The 14062-nt window shown below is 55.1% G+C and overlaps 1 protein-coding gene across 3 annotated transcripts in view; it reads left to right on the forward strand.

The window, feature by feature from the left end:
- The window catches only part of PTPRU (protein tyrosine phosphatase receptor type U), a 74202-nt gene that overhangs the window by 14093 nt on the left and 46047 nt on the right, over positions 1-14062 (forward strand). For all 3 annotated transcript variants that reach the window (XM_068417661.1, XM_068417660.1, XM_068417662.1), the window contains exons 2-7: positions 3520-3648; positions 11414-11685; positions 11782-11863; positions 12487-12602; positions 12818-12992; positions 13670-13963. In XM_068417661.1, coding sequence (XP_068273762.1) covers positions 3520-3648; positions 11414-11685; positions 11782-11863; positions 12487-12602; positions 12818-12992; positions 13670-13963 — 1068 coding nt within the window. The remainder of the gene's footprint in view (positions 1-3519; positions 3649-11413; positions 11686-11781; positions 11864-12486; positions 12603-12817; positions 12993-13669; positions 13964-14062) is intronic.

Genomic DNA, 14062 nt, shown 5'->3' on the forward strand with positions numbered 1-14062 from the left:
CGAGCTGCCTTCATTTCATGCTGTGGATGGGAGGGAAGGATCGTGCTGGGAAAAGCCATAACAATAAACCCGTCCGAGGAAGGAGATGGATCAGCTCGGCCAGCTGTGCCTCTGCCAGCAAAATATCTACTCCATGCCATGGCATTTTAAGCTTCTGGAGCCTGGGCATCGCCTTGTAGGTGGCTGAGGATCCAGCCTTGGGGTGATGGAGCAGTGGGGAAACTGAGGCACGGGACATGGTGGTGCCAGTGGCTGCACTGGGGTTGGCAGCAGGATGCAGATGGAGGAGGGGGTTACATCTCCCCTGATGTCGTTAGCAGCTGGGAATAATTTATCGGGGGTGAGGGAATCGCTTTTTCACTGGGAAATGGGGCTCCAGCAGCCCAAAATGCTGTTGCTTCCGCTCTGGTTTCTCAGACCAAAAAAAAACCAACCCCACCACTAAGAACAAATTTCTTCCTCCCAGAATATCCCATTTCAGCAGATCTTGGAAAGAAACACTTGGGCTTTTTTTATTTTTTATTTAAATCGCTTGGCACTTAGTTTCTGACACTTTGTTTTATTTTGAAAATTTTTTTTTTTTGCTTTCCTTCTTGGAAGATTTTGACAGCTCTGTGTTTTTTTTCTCTCATTAGAAAGCGCAGCCAAGTTTCAGGCTGTTTAAAATCCGGCATGTCTCGTGGCGAGAGCCGAAGGAGCTGGTGACCGGAGTCTGCGGTGCGGGGGCACATCCACGCGTGGGCTGGGCAGACGCTCCGTTTCGGGAAGGATTTTAAGAAAGCTGTGAGGTCTCGGTGCCTCCAGGCATGTGAATAGGAGAGAATTTGCTTTTAGTTTTTTTTTTTTTAAAAAAAATAAGTTTCTTGTGATTCTGGGAAGAAAAATAAAACCAACCTTGATGATGGAGGTGGAGTGTGCCCTGGTGCTTTAAAAAAATGTGTAAAACCGGGGGAAAAGCCCCAAATGTGTTCTTACATGGGAAAGAGTTGGGAATTGTAATTTTCTGGGCATCTTATGGGCTTTTTTCCGCTGTTTGGAGTTGCGTTTGCACAAGCATCAGCAGTCCTGGCTAACCAGGGAGGTCCCAGGGGACTGGAAATTAGTGAATGTGATCTACACATCTACAAGAAGGGTCAGAAGGAGGATCGGGGGGGTTACAGGCTGGTCAGCCTGACCTCGGTGCTGGGGAAGGTTATGGAGCAGATCTTGAGTGTGGTTACACAGCATGTACAGGATAACCAGGCATGAGGCCTGGTCAGCATGGGCTTACGAAAGGCAGGTCCTGCCTGACCAACCTGATCTTCTATGGCAAGATGAACCGCTCGCTGGATGAGGGGAAGGCTGTGGATGGTGTTGGCCTGGACTTTAGTAAAGCCTTTGACACCGTCTCCCACAGCATTCTCCTGGAGAAACTGGCTGCTCATGGCTAAAAATCTGGCTGGATGGCCAGGCCCAAAGGGCTGTGGGGAATGGAGTTAAATCCCGTTGGTGTCCGGTCGCTAGTGGCGTTCCCCAGGCCTCAGTGTTGGGGCCAGTTCTCTTTAATATCTTTATCAATGATCTGGATGAGGGGATCGAGTGCACCCTCAGTGTGTTCGCAGATGACACCAAGTTGGGCAGGAGTGTTGAGCTGCACTTGGGGCACAACAACCCCACGCACTGCTACAGGGTGGGGGAAGAGTGGCTGGAAAGTGCCTGGTGGAAAAGGACCTGGGGGTGTTAGTTGATGGTGGCTGAACATGAGCCAGCAGTGTGCCCAGGTGGCCAAGAAAGCCACCAGCATCCTGGCTTGTATCAGCAATAGTGTGGCCAGCAGGACTAGGACAGGGATCATTCCCCTGTACTCGTCACTGGTGAGGCCGCACCTCGAATCCTGTGTTCAGTTCTGGGCCCCTCACAAGAAGAAAGACCTTGAGGTGCTGGAGAGAGTCCAGAGAAGGGCAACGAAGGTGGTGAAGGGTCTGGAGCACAAGTGTGATGAGGAGCGGCTGAGGGACCTGGGGGTGTTTAGCCTGGAGAAAAGGAGGCTGAGGGGAGACCTTATCGCTGTCTACAACTACCTGAAAGGAAGGTGTAGCAAGGAGGGGTCGGTCTCTTCTCCCAGGTAACAAGTGATAGGACCAGAGGAAACGGCCTCAAGTTGTGCCAGGGGAGGTGTAGATTGGAGATCAGGGACAATTTCTTCATGGAAAGGGTTGTCAAGCACTGGAACAGGCTGCCCAGGGCAGTGGTGGAGTCCCCATCCCTGGAGGGATTTAAAAGCCATGTAGATGTGGTGCTGAAGGACATGGTTTAGTGGTGGCCTTGGCAGTGCTGGGTTAATGGTTGGACTCATTCTTAAAGCTCCTTTCCAACCAAAGCGATTCTGTGATTCTAAGCGACGCATCCGAGTGTCCCTCGACAGAGGGAAGCCCAACCTGCGCCGGCAGCAGTGAGGCCATTAACTGGCAAACCCCCGGGGGGAAGGACTGATGTAATTTGGGGATAAAATAGGAAAAAAAACAGAACAAATAATCCCCTGGCCCTGGCTCTGCTTTCATGCTGACCCATTAGGGGATATTTGCCTTTGTTCGTTCTGCTTGCTCAGGGCTTTCTTAACGTGCCTGCCCTCGTCAGCGCAGGGGCTCGTATTAATTAGCGTTGGTGCCCTGGTCCGTGCGTAATCTGTGGGTTTAATGGAACAATAGGTCAGTGTTAATGAACCAGCCCGGAGCGGCCCCATGGGTAAAACAGCCCTAAAGCTCCTGGGTTGGGCTGGATGTGGGATTGGGGGGGGCTGGATGCAGGACGAGGGGTGGCCAGCATCTCGTTGTGCCATCTCTATGTCACCTCGGTATGTGTGGGGACAAGTGGCCTCTTGGCATTTATTCTGATTCTCTGTGCTCAGGCGAGCACCTTGCAGCCCGTGGAGGGGGTGTGGGGCTTTCGCCTTTGCTCTTTGCAAAGGATAAAAACCAACCCCAACCCCCCAAAACAGAAATAAAAGGGCTCAGAAGTGCCAGCCCGCAGCTGGGGGGGGGTTCAGTGATGCATTTGCAGGGGGGTGATTGCTGCGGGCTGTTGGAGGTCCTGGCTGAGACCTGCTGCTGTCATGTCAGGCAACGGACGGACCCCCCAGGAGTTCAAGGTCAAAGCACACGTGGGCAGGCGAAGGGCTGAGGTCGAAGCAGGATTTTTTGCAGGATTCCCTGGGGTATTGCGAATCCTTGTGCGACTGCTGCAGTCGAGTGCCTGTTCCTCAGGAGAAACCCCCCATTCGGTGACCGGCTCCCGGGAAGCAAAGCTGGGAGCTGCATCCTGCTGGTGTGTCTGAGACCTGCCAGCTCGTTTCACTGATGGGGGAACTGAATGGGAGAGACAGGGGATTAGCAGCAGACAAGACCATGTCCTCGCTCACGGGTGCATGTGGGGAGATGCCTGGGGTCCCCCTGTGTTTTGGGGGGCAGCCCACCATCCCAGCAGGGCTTTTGGGGAGGGACCAGCCACTCTGCGGGGGCTGACGGGTTTCTCTGTCCACAGCCGGCTGCACCTTCGAGGAGGACGGCGACCCGAACCAGTGCGAGTACAGCCAGGGTGAGGACGATGACTTCGGGTGGGAGCTGGTCCGCAGCTATATGATGCCACACCTGACGGCTGACCTGCCTCACGGTGAGTCCTGGTCCGCAGTGGGGCCGTGCTTGTCCCCCTGTGTCCCCAGGGACCCCTGTCCCTCGATCTTGTGCCCCAGAGCTGGACTGCGTGGCTTCCCCTGGTTTAATTCCCACAGCGTTTTAGGCTTGACTTGTCCTCAGTGGCGTGGGCAGGATGCTGCCGTGTCTGCCGGTGAGGTGTAGTGAGCTGTGTCGGTCCTCAACGCGGTGGGGCGGGATGCTGCGTGGCCCTGGGGAGTGTGTTGTTTGGGGACAGGGGACGTGGGATCCTGCTGCTGCTGGAGGGAGGAGGGTTTTTAACAGCACAGCAGGGACGGGGACATTGGGTGGCTCTGGGTACCTCTGAGCCCTGTGTCGCTGCCTCAGCAGGGTGTAACCCTGTGCCACCGCAACCCACCCTGGGGCAGGGGACTTGAGGAGCCTGCAGATGGTCCAGGCATGTATTTTTGGGGTGAAAAGCCAAGATTTCAGCTCTACTCCCTCTGCACGTGTGACTTCTGCCATCACTACGTTGCTGCACACAGCCCAGGTCTCCAGGCTGACTGGGAGCTGTGGGGGGGGGCAGGTGTCCCCTCTGCCATGGCATCTCCCTGCCCGCAGCAGCAGGGTGGCAGCAGCTTGGGTGGCTTTTCCGTGCTTCCTGCGGGTCTCGGCAGCGTCTCAGGCGATGCCAAATTCCCCATCTGGTGCCGAGCGTGGCCGCTGCCAGATCCCGGTGTACAGGGGCACCTTTGGAGCTGCTCTCCCTGCCCGGGATCTGCGGCCACCACCTGCTCTTTCCTAGCTGGCGTGTCGGCTCGTGGTGCTTTTGCAGGTCTGGGGTCTTGTGAGAAATTCCCATCTCTGGGAGATGTGGAAAAAGGAGAAAAAAATGTGTTTCTGGCTCTTGCAAGCGTGGGAAAAGGCTCGTGGCTGTCACTTGGAGGGATCCCCAAAGTCTCGGGAACTGTAAGGAAGAAAATACAAATGGATTTTCTTATTATTTTAAAAAAAATCTCATTGCTTTTAAAGCCTTTTGTTATTTTCTGGGTCCAACTCCTCGCTCTGGCCAGAGGTGGAGGGCAGGTCCCATGCTGAAGTTGGGCAGCAAGAGAGGAAAGCTGGTTTAGACCTTGATAGTAAAAATGACTTTTTTTTTATTAAAACATTAACTGCTTTATAGAAAACTCTTTATTACTCCATCAATTTGCCTCCAGATGCTTATCTCATGCCTTTCTCATGCCAGGGCTTAATTTGGCTTTTCCCCTCTCCTAACCCTCTTCTTCCTTTACTTTCTCCTCTTCCCATCGTTTTTTCCTTTTTTTCCTGTCCCCACTGGCACGTCCTGGGCACCGGGCGAGGGCAGAGCAACCCTTAGCCTGGCTGTAGGACTGCTGACAGATCCCTGCTCTCCCTTGATGATTTTCCAAATAATTGCTTTAAATTGAACTATCCTAATTTGTGTGTGTCCTGGAGGGGGGTTTCCCAGGGAAGCAGAGCTGGGGATTGAGATGGCTCATGATGGAGGGTCTTAAACCTCTAATTAGTTGGGTTTTCTGCTCGGTTTTCAGCTGTAATTTAAAATCAGCAGCAAACTGCTGGAGTTTAAAGCCTGGGGGACTGCAAGGGGCTGAAGGGGTAAGGTGGAATGGATGGGGTTGCTGTCTCTGCTTCACGAAATAACCATGGGTTAGGAAGAGGTGGGGGCTTAAATGAATGCAAAGTTTAAGAAATAAACCCCAGAGCTGATGGGGAAGTGGGTGCAAGCGTCCCAGGTGGGATGCTGTGAGGCTGAGCTGTGAGTGTGGAGCATCGCAGGGTCCGGCCCCGATGGTGACACCCACAGGGATGCTCGTCTGTAGCCACGGGCTCCCCTAATAACCCCCCATCTCTTTGCTAGCAGGCAGTGGGGCTGTAAAGGTGCAGGCAGACACGGTTTGCTCACAGTCTTGGGGCACCCAGCGGGTGCAGGGACCCCGCTTTTGTGTCGTTTTACCCCAGTGCGCATGGGGAGGTGTGTGTGAGGCTCCTGCAGCCTCATCACCCCTCTCGGTCCCCTCAGCAGCTTGGTGGATGAAGAGTATTTCACAGCACCGGGGCCTCTCCGGGGAGCACTTTCCAAAGGAGTCTCGTGGTCTTAGATTAAAATGAGTTTTTATTGGAGATCAGCCAGTTTCAAGGAGCGCAGATTTATTGTAGCGGATGCTGGCTGCTGGCCACCCACCTCTACCTTTGCATCCCTCTTTCTTTTTCCTTTCTTGTTTGGTTTGGGTTCTTTTTTTCCCTTCTCTTCCCATCTTGTTTTCCTCTTTCACCTGCAGATGAAGGATGGGTCTCTTCCACGGGTGGGTCTCTCCCATGGAGATTTTTTTTTTCCCCAGCTCTTTACTGTTATTTTTTTAAGGAGCAGTCGCAGGGACCCAGGTAAGGCAGACATGAGGACGCACCATCGCTGTGTCTGCACCAAAATAACCATCCCTGGATGCTTCGGGGATGCTTTCCTCCTGCTCTCCCCGAAGCGTTGCCTTGGTGTGCCGGGCTGCTCCGCACCTGCCTTCAAGCTCTGCAATAGCTGATGTAGAAACCCCGCTATTTTGAAGCTGGGGAGAGGAGGGACAGCGTGTGCCTTGCTCTGCAGCACCTGGCATTGCTGGGCACCCCCAGGGCTTGCAGGATTCGGCTGGATCCCAAAGCCCTTTGAGGAGTGGGCAGTGGGGTGGTCCAGCAGACACCCATGGGACAGGGGAGTGAAATCAGGCTGATTTCTTCAGCTCCTGGGGTGCAACACAAGTTGAGGTTACATAAAAATAAACCAAGGGGTTTCGGTTAAGCCCTGTATGAATTTGGATGGGGCAGAGCTGAGGTTGGGTCCCTGTCCTCACCCCCATAGAGATGCGGGGTGTCCCTTAGACGACAAGGATGCTCTGCGGAGCTCCAGGGTCTCCCTGGGAGGGGCTTTTGTCGCTGGTTGAATTCGCATGTGGAAATTCAAAGGAGGTGAGTTGAATTGGGAGGAAACTGTGGCAAAAGGCTGCATGCCCTCCTGCCCCTCTGCAGCCCTGTCCCGGGGGCTGGAGCAGCCGGGCTCCTCTGCTCTGCACAGCTGTGCTCAAAAACACTAAAACAACGTGTTTGTGGGTGTTTTTTTTTCCCCTGAATGGCATTTTTTCCCTAGGTTTTCCTTCCAAACTCGGTGACATTAGAAAACCCTCCGTGAATCGGAGTTTCTGTTCCCTGCTTGGCTCTTCCCCCTGTACCCAGAGCTGCTGTTGTGCTCTGCGCAGCCGCATCCCAGTGCCCCGACGTGGCCGTGTCGGGGGGTGACCAAGCCGTTGTCCCCACCCTGATGAGCTCCGATGTCCCTCCATCCCCTCTGAGGAGTCTCTCCTTCAGCTGGTAGCTCCGGCACCACTTCCCAACCAGCTCCTGCTGCATATCCATAAAAACCTTGAAAAATTAAGCTTGATTTTTGGCTCCTGGGGATGTTACGCTGCTTTGTCCAAGGACCCCATGGTGGTGGCAGATCAGCCGTTGGTGATGGGGCTCCCTGGGGAGATGCTCGCCGTGGGGCTCGGTGCAGAAGTGGGCGGTGGGTGCCCAATTCCTGTACCGGCTTTGACGTGTTGAGAAGAAGATCCAGCGTAGGAGGAGGCACCGTCGGGCTTCATCTTCCAAAGCGATTTCTCGGAGGCGGATGCTGCGGTGCTCAGACCTGGTCCCCTGGCACCTCTTGCCTGGCGGTGCTGCCCTCTGCTTGCCATCCTGCTGCCTTTTAATAGCTTTTTGTTTTTTTTTTTTTAAATTTTATTTTTATCTCTTGGTGGTTTAGGGAAGCAGGTTCTTCCCTCCTCTTTTTGCTGGGCTGTTCCAGGTTGTTCCTGGAGGGATGCAGGCAGGATCCTCTGGAAGGAGAGCTGCTCCTTCCCTGCGGGCGAGCAGGGCTTCAGCACGAAGCTGAGGAGCAAATCCTTGGGAGCTCATTGCTCTCACGTTCATGGCCAAGGTTATCAGAGATGCTGAGTTATTCTCGAAGACCTGATTTGAATCCCGAGGAAGAGCTGATGATCCCACAAGTGGGAAAATTCACCTGGAGACCCTGCGTGAGGACTTCGCTGGGGTGGGTCCGAGGCTTTCTGTGCACAGCCCCTCCGGGCTGATTTTGCAGCTCAAACCTCATCGTTGACTTTTGCGTAACAAATTGATGGTTTTTCCTTAGGGAGCATCACTGGAAACTTGTTTCTCTTTTCATTTGTTTGATTGAAATATTATTTAGTGCTTTTTGAATCTTTTCTCTTTCTCCACAGAGCACTTGGGCTCTTTGCTAAAAGCCCACCTGAACACTAAATTAAATTATATTGCTGCAGCCGAGCTGGCGGGGGGGGGCACGGAGGGGCTGACTTGTTATTCATGGTGATAAAGACGGGGTGACAGCTTGCTTGGACCAGCATCTCAATTCAAATTGACCTTAAATTGAGGATCTGAGGAAGGATTTAAGGAGTGAAGCAGGGTATTGACGTGTGCCCGAATCCCGTCCTTTGGTTTGAAGTCTAAACCATGGGATGCCCCGGGGCTGTTTCTGTGGCTCCCATTTCGTGGGAGGTTTGGAAATGATTTGGATCCTGAGTTTTGGAACAGATTTTTTGCTGTGTAATGCCAACGTATGGACAGGGCTCAAAAATAACCCCAGCTGTGCTGATGAGCTGCGATATCTGAGCTTCCAGTACCTGAAGGGGCTACAGGAAAGCGGGAGAGGGGCTTTTTACAAGGGCATGGAGTGACAGGATGAGGGGGAACGGTTTTAAACTGAAAGAGGAGAGACTGAGATGAGATATTAGGAAGAAATTCTTTGCTGTGAGGGTGGTGAGACACTGGCCCAGGTTGCCCAGAGCAGCTGTGGCTGCCCCCTCCCTGGCAGTGTTCAAGGCCAGGTTGGATGGGGCTTGGAGCAACCTGGTCTGGTGGAAGGTGTCCCTGCCCGTGGCAGGGGGCTGGAACTAGATGGTCTTTAAGGTCCCTTCCAACCCAAACCAGTCTGTGATTTTATGATTCTATGATATTGCATCAACCCTCCGGCTGCTGGGGCTGGTCCTGCCTGTGTCCCCACCCCGGCTCTGGGACACAGCAGGGCTGGGACACCCCCTCCTCTCCATCCCCATCTCCGACTTTGCTGGCAGGAATTAAGCTAAGCTTTATGAACTGGAATTTGGCACTTTGCACAGCTCTTGCTTCAGCTCTGCTCTTGCCCCGGCTGGGAAAGCTGCTGGATCCTAGTTGAAGCTGAGCACCCAGTGGGATGGGGGGCTCAGGGGGGACCCTGGTGGTGGATTAACAGGGAACAAGTGGAAAGGGTCTGGGGGACCCCCAAGTCCTCGCTGCATCTCCCCAGGAGAGGCTGTGCAGCCTCCTGCGTGCCTGGGAACATCCCCTGGAGCCATCCGGCAGCATCCCAGCTGGATGGAGAGACCAGGGAGGAGCAGGTTGGTGACCTGTGGTGGGGCTGTGTGTGCAGGCTGTCACCCCCTTGTCACCCCTTTGTCACCAGCTGCCTGTCCTGCTGCCTCCTTGAGCTCCCTGTGCACCGGTGCTGCTGGTGGGAGCACCCAGGTGGGGCTGTGCTGCCATTTTATTGGGGTGCGTTAGAAAAAACAACCAAAAAAACCTTCCTGAAACTCAAAAACGTCCCCTGAAAAAAAAGGTTTATAACCCCCAGGCACCTCTGGGCGAGGAGCTGCTGCCCCAGGACCTTGTCCATGCCGGGGGATGCTCCAGTGCAGGATGCAGCACCCCAACATGGGTACAAATATCTCCGGTTCTCCTGCATTAAAACAAAAACCCCAACCCATACCCTGGCCTTGAAGCTGGGACCAGTCATTTATAGAGGAGGAGGATATAATTAGCCCAAAAGCGAGCGGTCGGAGCCTACTTTTTCTGATACAGCAACACCAGGAAGAAAATTAAGGGGGGAAAATAGCGTGTGGGGGGGGAAACGCTGCCAGCTGGGCGATGCACGGGCAGATTGCCACCCGTTTGTGTCCGTGGTCCCAGCTGACCTTAACGGACATTCTCCGTCTTTTAAAATAACTTGTCAGTGGTTTAATTTTAGTCTCGGTCTTTTTATTTTGCTCCGCTGGCTTTGTGTTGTTAAAGGGAGGACGAAGGGTCTGCGGGCGTTAACGAGAGCAGGGTGGAGGTGGCTTTTGAGGGATGTCCAGGTTGGCGTTTGCTTTCTGCGCCGCCGTCGTCTGGACTAAATGGAGCCGATGTCGTTAGAGCAGAAATAATTTTGCTGGGGGAAATGATGAAAATAATAATAAAAATAAAAAGGAATATGGGCATAGTGCCTTCCCCTCGGTCGGTGAAATGTGGCTGTGCTTGAGTCCCAGAAAATAAATCGTTATTGTTTTATTTCCCCCTGAATATCTGCCCAGAGGGGCCGGGAGCAGCGGGCGGCCGTGTAGATTTGTGACACGGTGAAAATTTTGCTTTTTTGGTGATTTCTTCCTTGCCCCAGCTCCCATCCCTGAAGGATGCGCTGGAGGATGTGCTGCAGTACCCAGCACTGCGTCTCCCTGGCTGATGCTGTGACCCCCCGGGTGTTTCGGGGTCCCCCCAGTCATGTTGGGGTCACCCTAGGCACAGCTCCCAGGTGCTGGGGGAGATGGATGGGTACCCCCCATGATCCCCCCCCCACCTTCATTAGGCTTTTCTCAGTGCCGCTTGCTGGGAGCTGATGGGAGTAAAGCGCTTGAATTCCTTTAAATTAACTGGCGGTGAAAGCTATTAATAATTAAGTGCCTACTGTCAGGAAAACAATGCTAGACTTGAATAAATGGCCCAGCTTTGTTACTTACAGCTTCTGCCGTTATTAAAGTGGAAGGGATATTAATAATCCCCTCGCCTTTGGTGACAGGGGTGATTTGGTGGAGCAGGTTCCCACCCGCCCCTGTGTCCTGGCCCCGTGGCTGTGCCGGACGGCTCCGGGAGCTGGGACTCTGCATCCCCCTCCTGCCTCCAGACCGCCTGGGACGGAGCGTGTGGGGCAGGGGAGGATGCTGCCTTTGGGATCCCCTTTGGGGTTTTCAGCCTGCCTGCCCCGTAAGTTACGGCTTCAGGGTTGCACTGGGGCAAGCGCTGGGACTCCTGGTTTTGTTGCTGGTGGTTTGGGGTGATGGGGTACCAGCGGCTGCGGGTGGTGGGGTGGGTGAGGAGCCGGGGCTGGGGCTGGCATCCCGGAGAGCTGCGGTGCTGCTGCCCGTTAAGCCGATGAGCTCTTTTCCCCCTGCGAGCGCCCGCTGAGCACAGTTTAAACTCGGCGACAACCGCATGGTAAATGATACGAGGCGAAGGGAATGGAAATGAAACGGCTGGAGCCCGGCTGGGGAGGGGAGGATTGACGCAGCTGAAGCTGTGAGCGTTAAAGGAAAGCAGGCGGAGGGTCTCTGGTGGCATCGAGGCCATTCCTGACCCCAGTGTGCTGGGGGGACCAGCTTATCCTGGGGGCAGGGGGTCTGATCCTTCCCTCCTCACCCAGCAGCCAGGTCCCGTTTTGGTATCCTGCTGCTGCCCAAATAGGCGTCTGACACTGACTCCATCCCGGGTGCCTTGCTCCTGCCCTGCATGTCTCCATGGACTGGTACCCAGTGGGACCTGAGCATCGTTGCTGGGTCATGTGCATCTTTGCAGTCCCACATCCTCCACCTTCTCCATCCCTGCTGGCAAAGCTCAGGAGATACGGAGCAGGGGGTTACTCCACGCTCTCCCCACATCTCCCTCTCCCGTCTCAGGCTCCTACCTGATGGTGAACTCCTCGCAGCACGCCCCGGGCCAGAAAGCTCACCTGCTCTTCCAGGCGCTGAGCGAGAATGACACCCACTGCCTCCAGTTCAGCTACTTCATGTACAGCCGGGACGGCCACAGCCCTGGCACCCTCAGCGCCTACGTCCGGGTGACGGGGGGTCCCGTGGGCAGCGCCGTCTGGAACGCCTCCGGCTCCCACGGCCGCCAGTGGCACCAGGCGGAGCTGGCCGTCAGCTTGTTCTGGCCCAGCGAGTACCAGGTGAGCCCCAGCAGACCCCCCCTTGCATGGCACAGATCCCCCCCTTGCATGACCCGGACCCCCCGTCAGCGGGTGACCCTCTGTTTGGTGCCGCAGGTCCTCTTCGAGGCGGTGGTCTCCAGTGAGCGCAGGGGCTATCTGGGCTTGGATGACATTTTGCTGTTGAATTATCCGTGCTGTGAGTGTCAGGGGATGGGACCCGAGGGCGGGTGAGGGGGTGGGTGCTGCTGGGCTGGGCAGTGGGGTTTGGAGCTGGTGCCCCTTGGGTGGTCCTGGGGGGAGAGCTGATGGGCTAATGCCAGTGTGCAGCATGGTGGCACCTGGGCTGGTGGAGCCCCATCTCCGGGGTACCCCTGAGGCTCCTTTTTCCATCTCCATCACTGAGGTTTTTATAAAAACCTTGGAGATGTGCAGGCTGAACACGTGGCCTGAGCATCCTCATTGAGAGGGGCCACAGGGCCGGTGGGAACCTGAAATCCCAGGCTGTCCCAACACGTTGACTGTTGGAGTTCACCCTCAATTTCTTCTAGGCTGGGGTAGGAGACCTGCTCCCCTCTATCAACCCCATAGCCTGCGTCTGTGGGATGCTGGAGGGGAAGGCTGCATCCCTCCCTGGAAACAAATTCCTGACTCCAAGCTGGGCTGTGAGGGTGGGGATCAAGTCTGTGGGCTGTGAGGATGGGGATGGAGCCTGCCCTGGCATCCCAGATGGGTTTTTGGGCAGGATTTTTGCAGCAATGCCACCGTGGGTCCCCGTGGAGCTCGGCTGCTTCATCACCTCTCGCTTACATCCCTTGGCAGCGAAAGCTCCTCATTTCTCCCGCCTGGGTGACGTGGAGGTCAACGCGGGGCAGAATGCCACCTTCCAGTGCGTGGCCGCCGGCAAGGCTGCCGAGGCCGAGCGGTTCCTCATGCAGGTGAGCAACAGCGGTGGAGAAACCAGCACCTCCACCGCCAACTCCGTGCATCGCTGCTTCTTCTCTGTGCCTCCTCTTTGGGAATAGACACTGCTGGGCAGGGGGGAGAAGGGCATTTCCCCGCTCCTTTTAAGCAGACATCATTTGGGGACGGGTTTGGTGGCTCTAGTTGTCACGACATGCTTGGTAACGTCCTGTATCTCCCCGTGGGGCAGAGGCAGAGCGGCGAGATGGTCCCCGCCGCCTCTGTGAAGCACATCAGCCACCGGCGCTTCCTGGCCACCTTCCAGCTGGACGAGGTGTCCAAGGAGGAGCAGGACCTGTACCGCTGTGTCACCCAGTCCAGCCGCGGCTCGGGTGTCTCCAACTTCGCCGAGCTCATTGTCAAAGGTGAGTGATTTGGTGGATTTCTGGGTTGTGGATGGGCTATTTCTGCTCTGCTGTTTGCAGAGGAGGAGGAAGGCGGGATGCTCAGGGTGGTGGTGGGATGCTCAGGGTCATGGGATTGCAGTTTCTTGCTGGGAATAAGTCGTTACACACAGATGGTTCAATGTAAAACCAGGAAACTACCTTTCCTGGTGGCCTTAGATCATTTATTTTTGATTGCAGTAGGTGGGAATTAATTAATTATGGTGAAACTGTGCAGCACCACGCTGGGCAGTGTGTCTTATAAAGATAATTAAGGTTTGATCAGATGAAACCCTATTGCAGCTGTTAAAGCCTTGCTAGAAGGGATGGAGGGCACCTACAAGGGCTGAAATTTAAAGCCTGGATGGTGCCCTCCCATACTTCGGTGTCAATCCCCACGTCTTCTGGGTGAGGGATCCCAGTTTGTCCCATGCCCTACAGTCCAAAGGTGATGGGTTTGTTTGGGAAGAGATGTTGGGAATGTCTTGACTGTAGCTAGTAAAAAAAAAAAATATATATATAGATATATATAGATATAGATATAGATATATAGATATAAAAATAAATAGTGGTACCTGTGGTTGCTCTGGGGCTGGGGATGCTGTGGAGCTGCTTCTGGAGGGGGATGCTCCACTTGCCCCTTCTCCGCTCTCTTCCAGAGCCCCCCACACCCATCGCGCCCCCCCAGCTGCTCCGAGCCGGCTCTACCTACCTCATCATCCAGCTCAACACCAACTCCATCATCGGCGACGGCCCCATCGTGCGCAAGGAGATTGAGTACCGCATGACCTCGGGGCCCTGGTCGGAGGTCCACGCTGTCAACATGCAGACCTACAAGCTCTGGCACCTGGATCCGGACACCGAGTACGAGATCAGCGTCCTGCTCACCCGACCTGGCGAGGGGGGCACCGGCAAACCGGGGCCGCCCCTCATCAGCCGCACCAAGTGTGCAGGTGGGTCCCACACTGCATCCCGGCCACCCTGGGTGGCCTTGGGCAAGGTCATCTGCCACCCTGAGCCATGGGAAGGGAGCGTGGTTGGGGCTGGGTGGG

This window comes from Nyctibius grandis, chromosome 24 (genome assembly GCF_013368605.1).
Source record: "Nyctibius grandis isolate bNycGra1 chromosome 24, bNycGra1.pri, whole genome shotgun sequence".
Classification (NCBI taxonomy): Eukaryota; Metazoa; Chordata; class Aves; order Nyctibiiformes; family Nyctibiidae; genus Nyctibius; species Nyctibius grandis.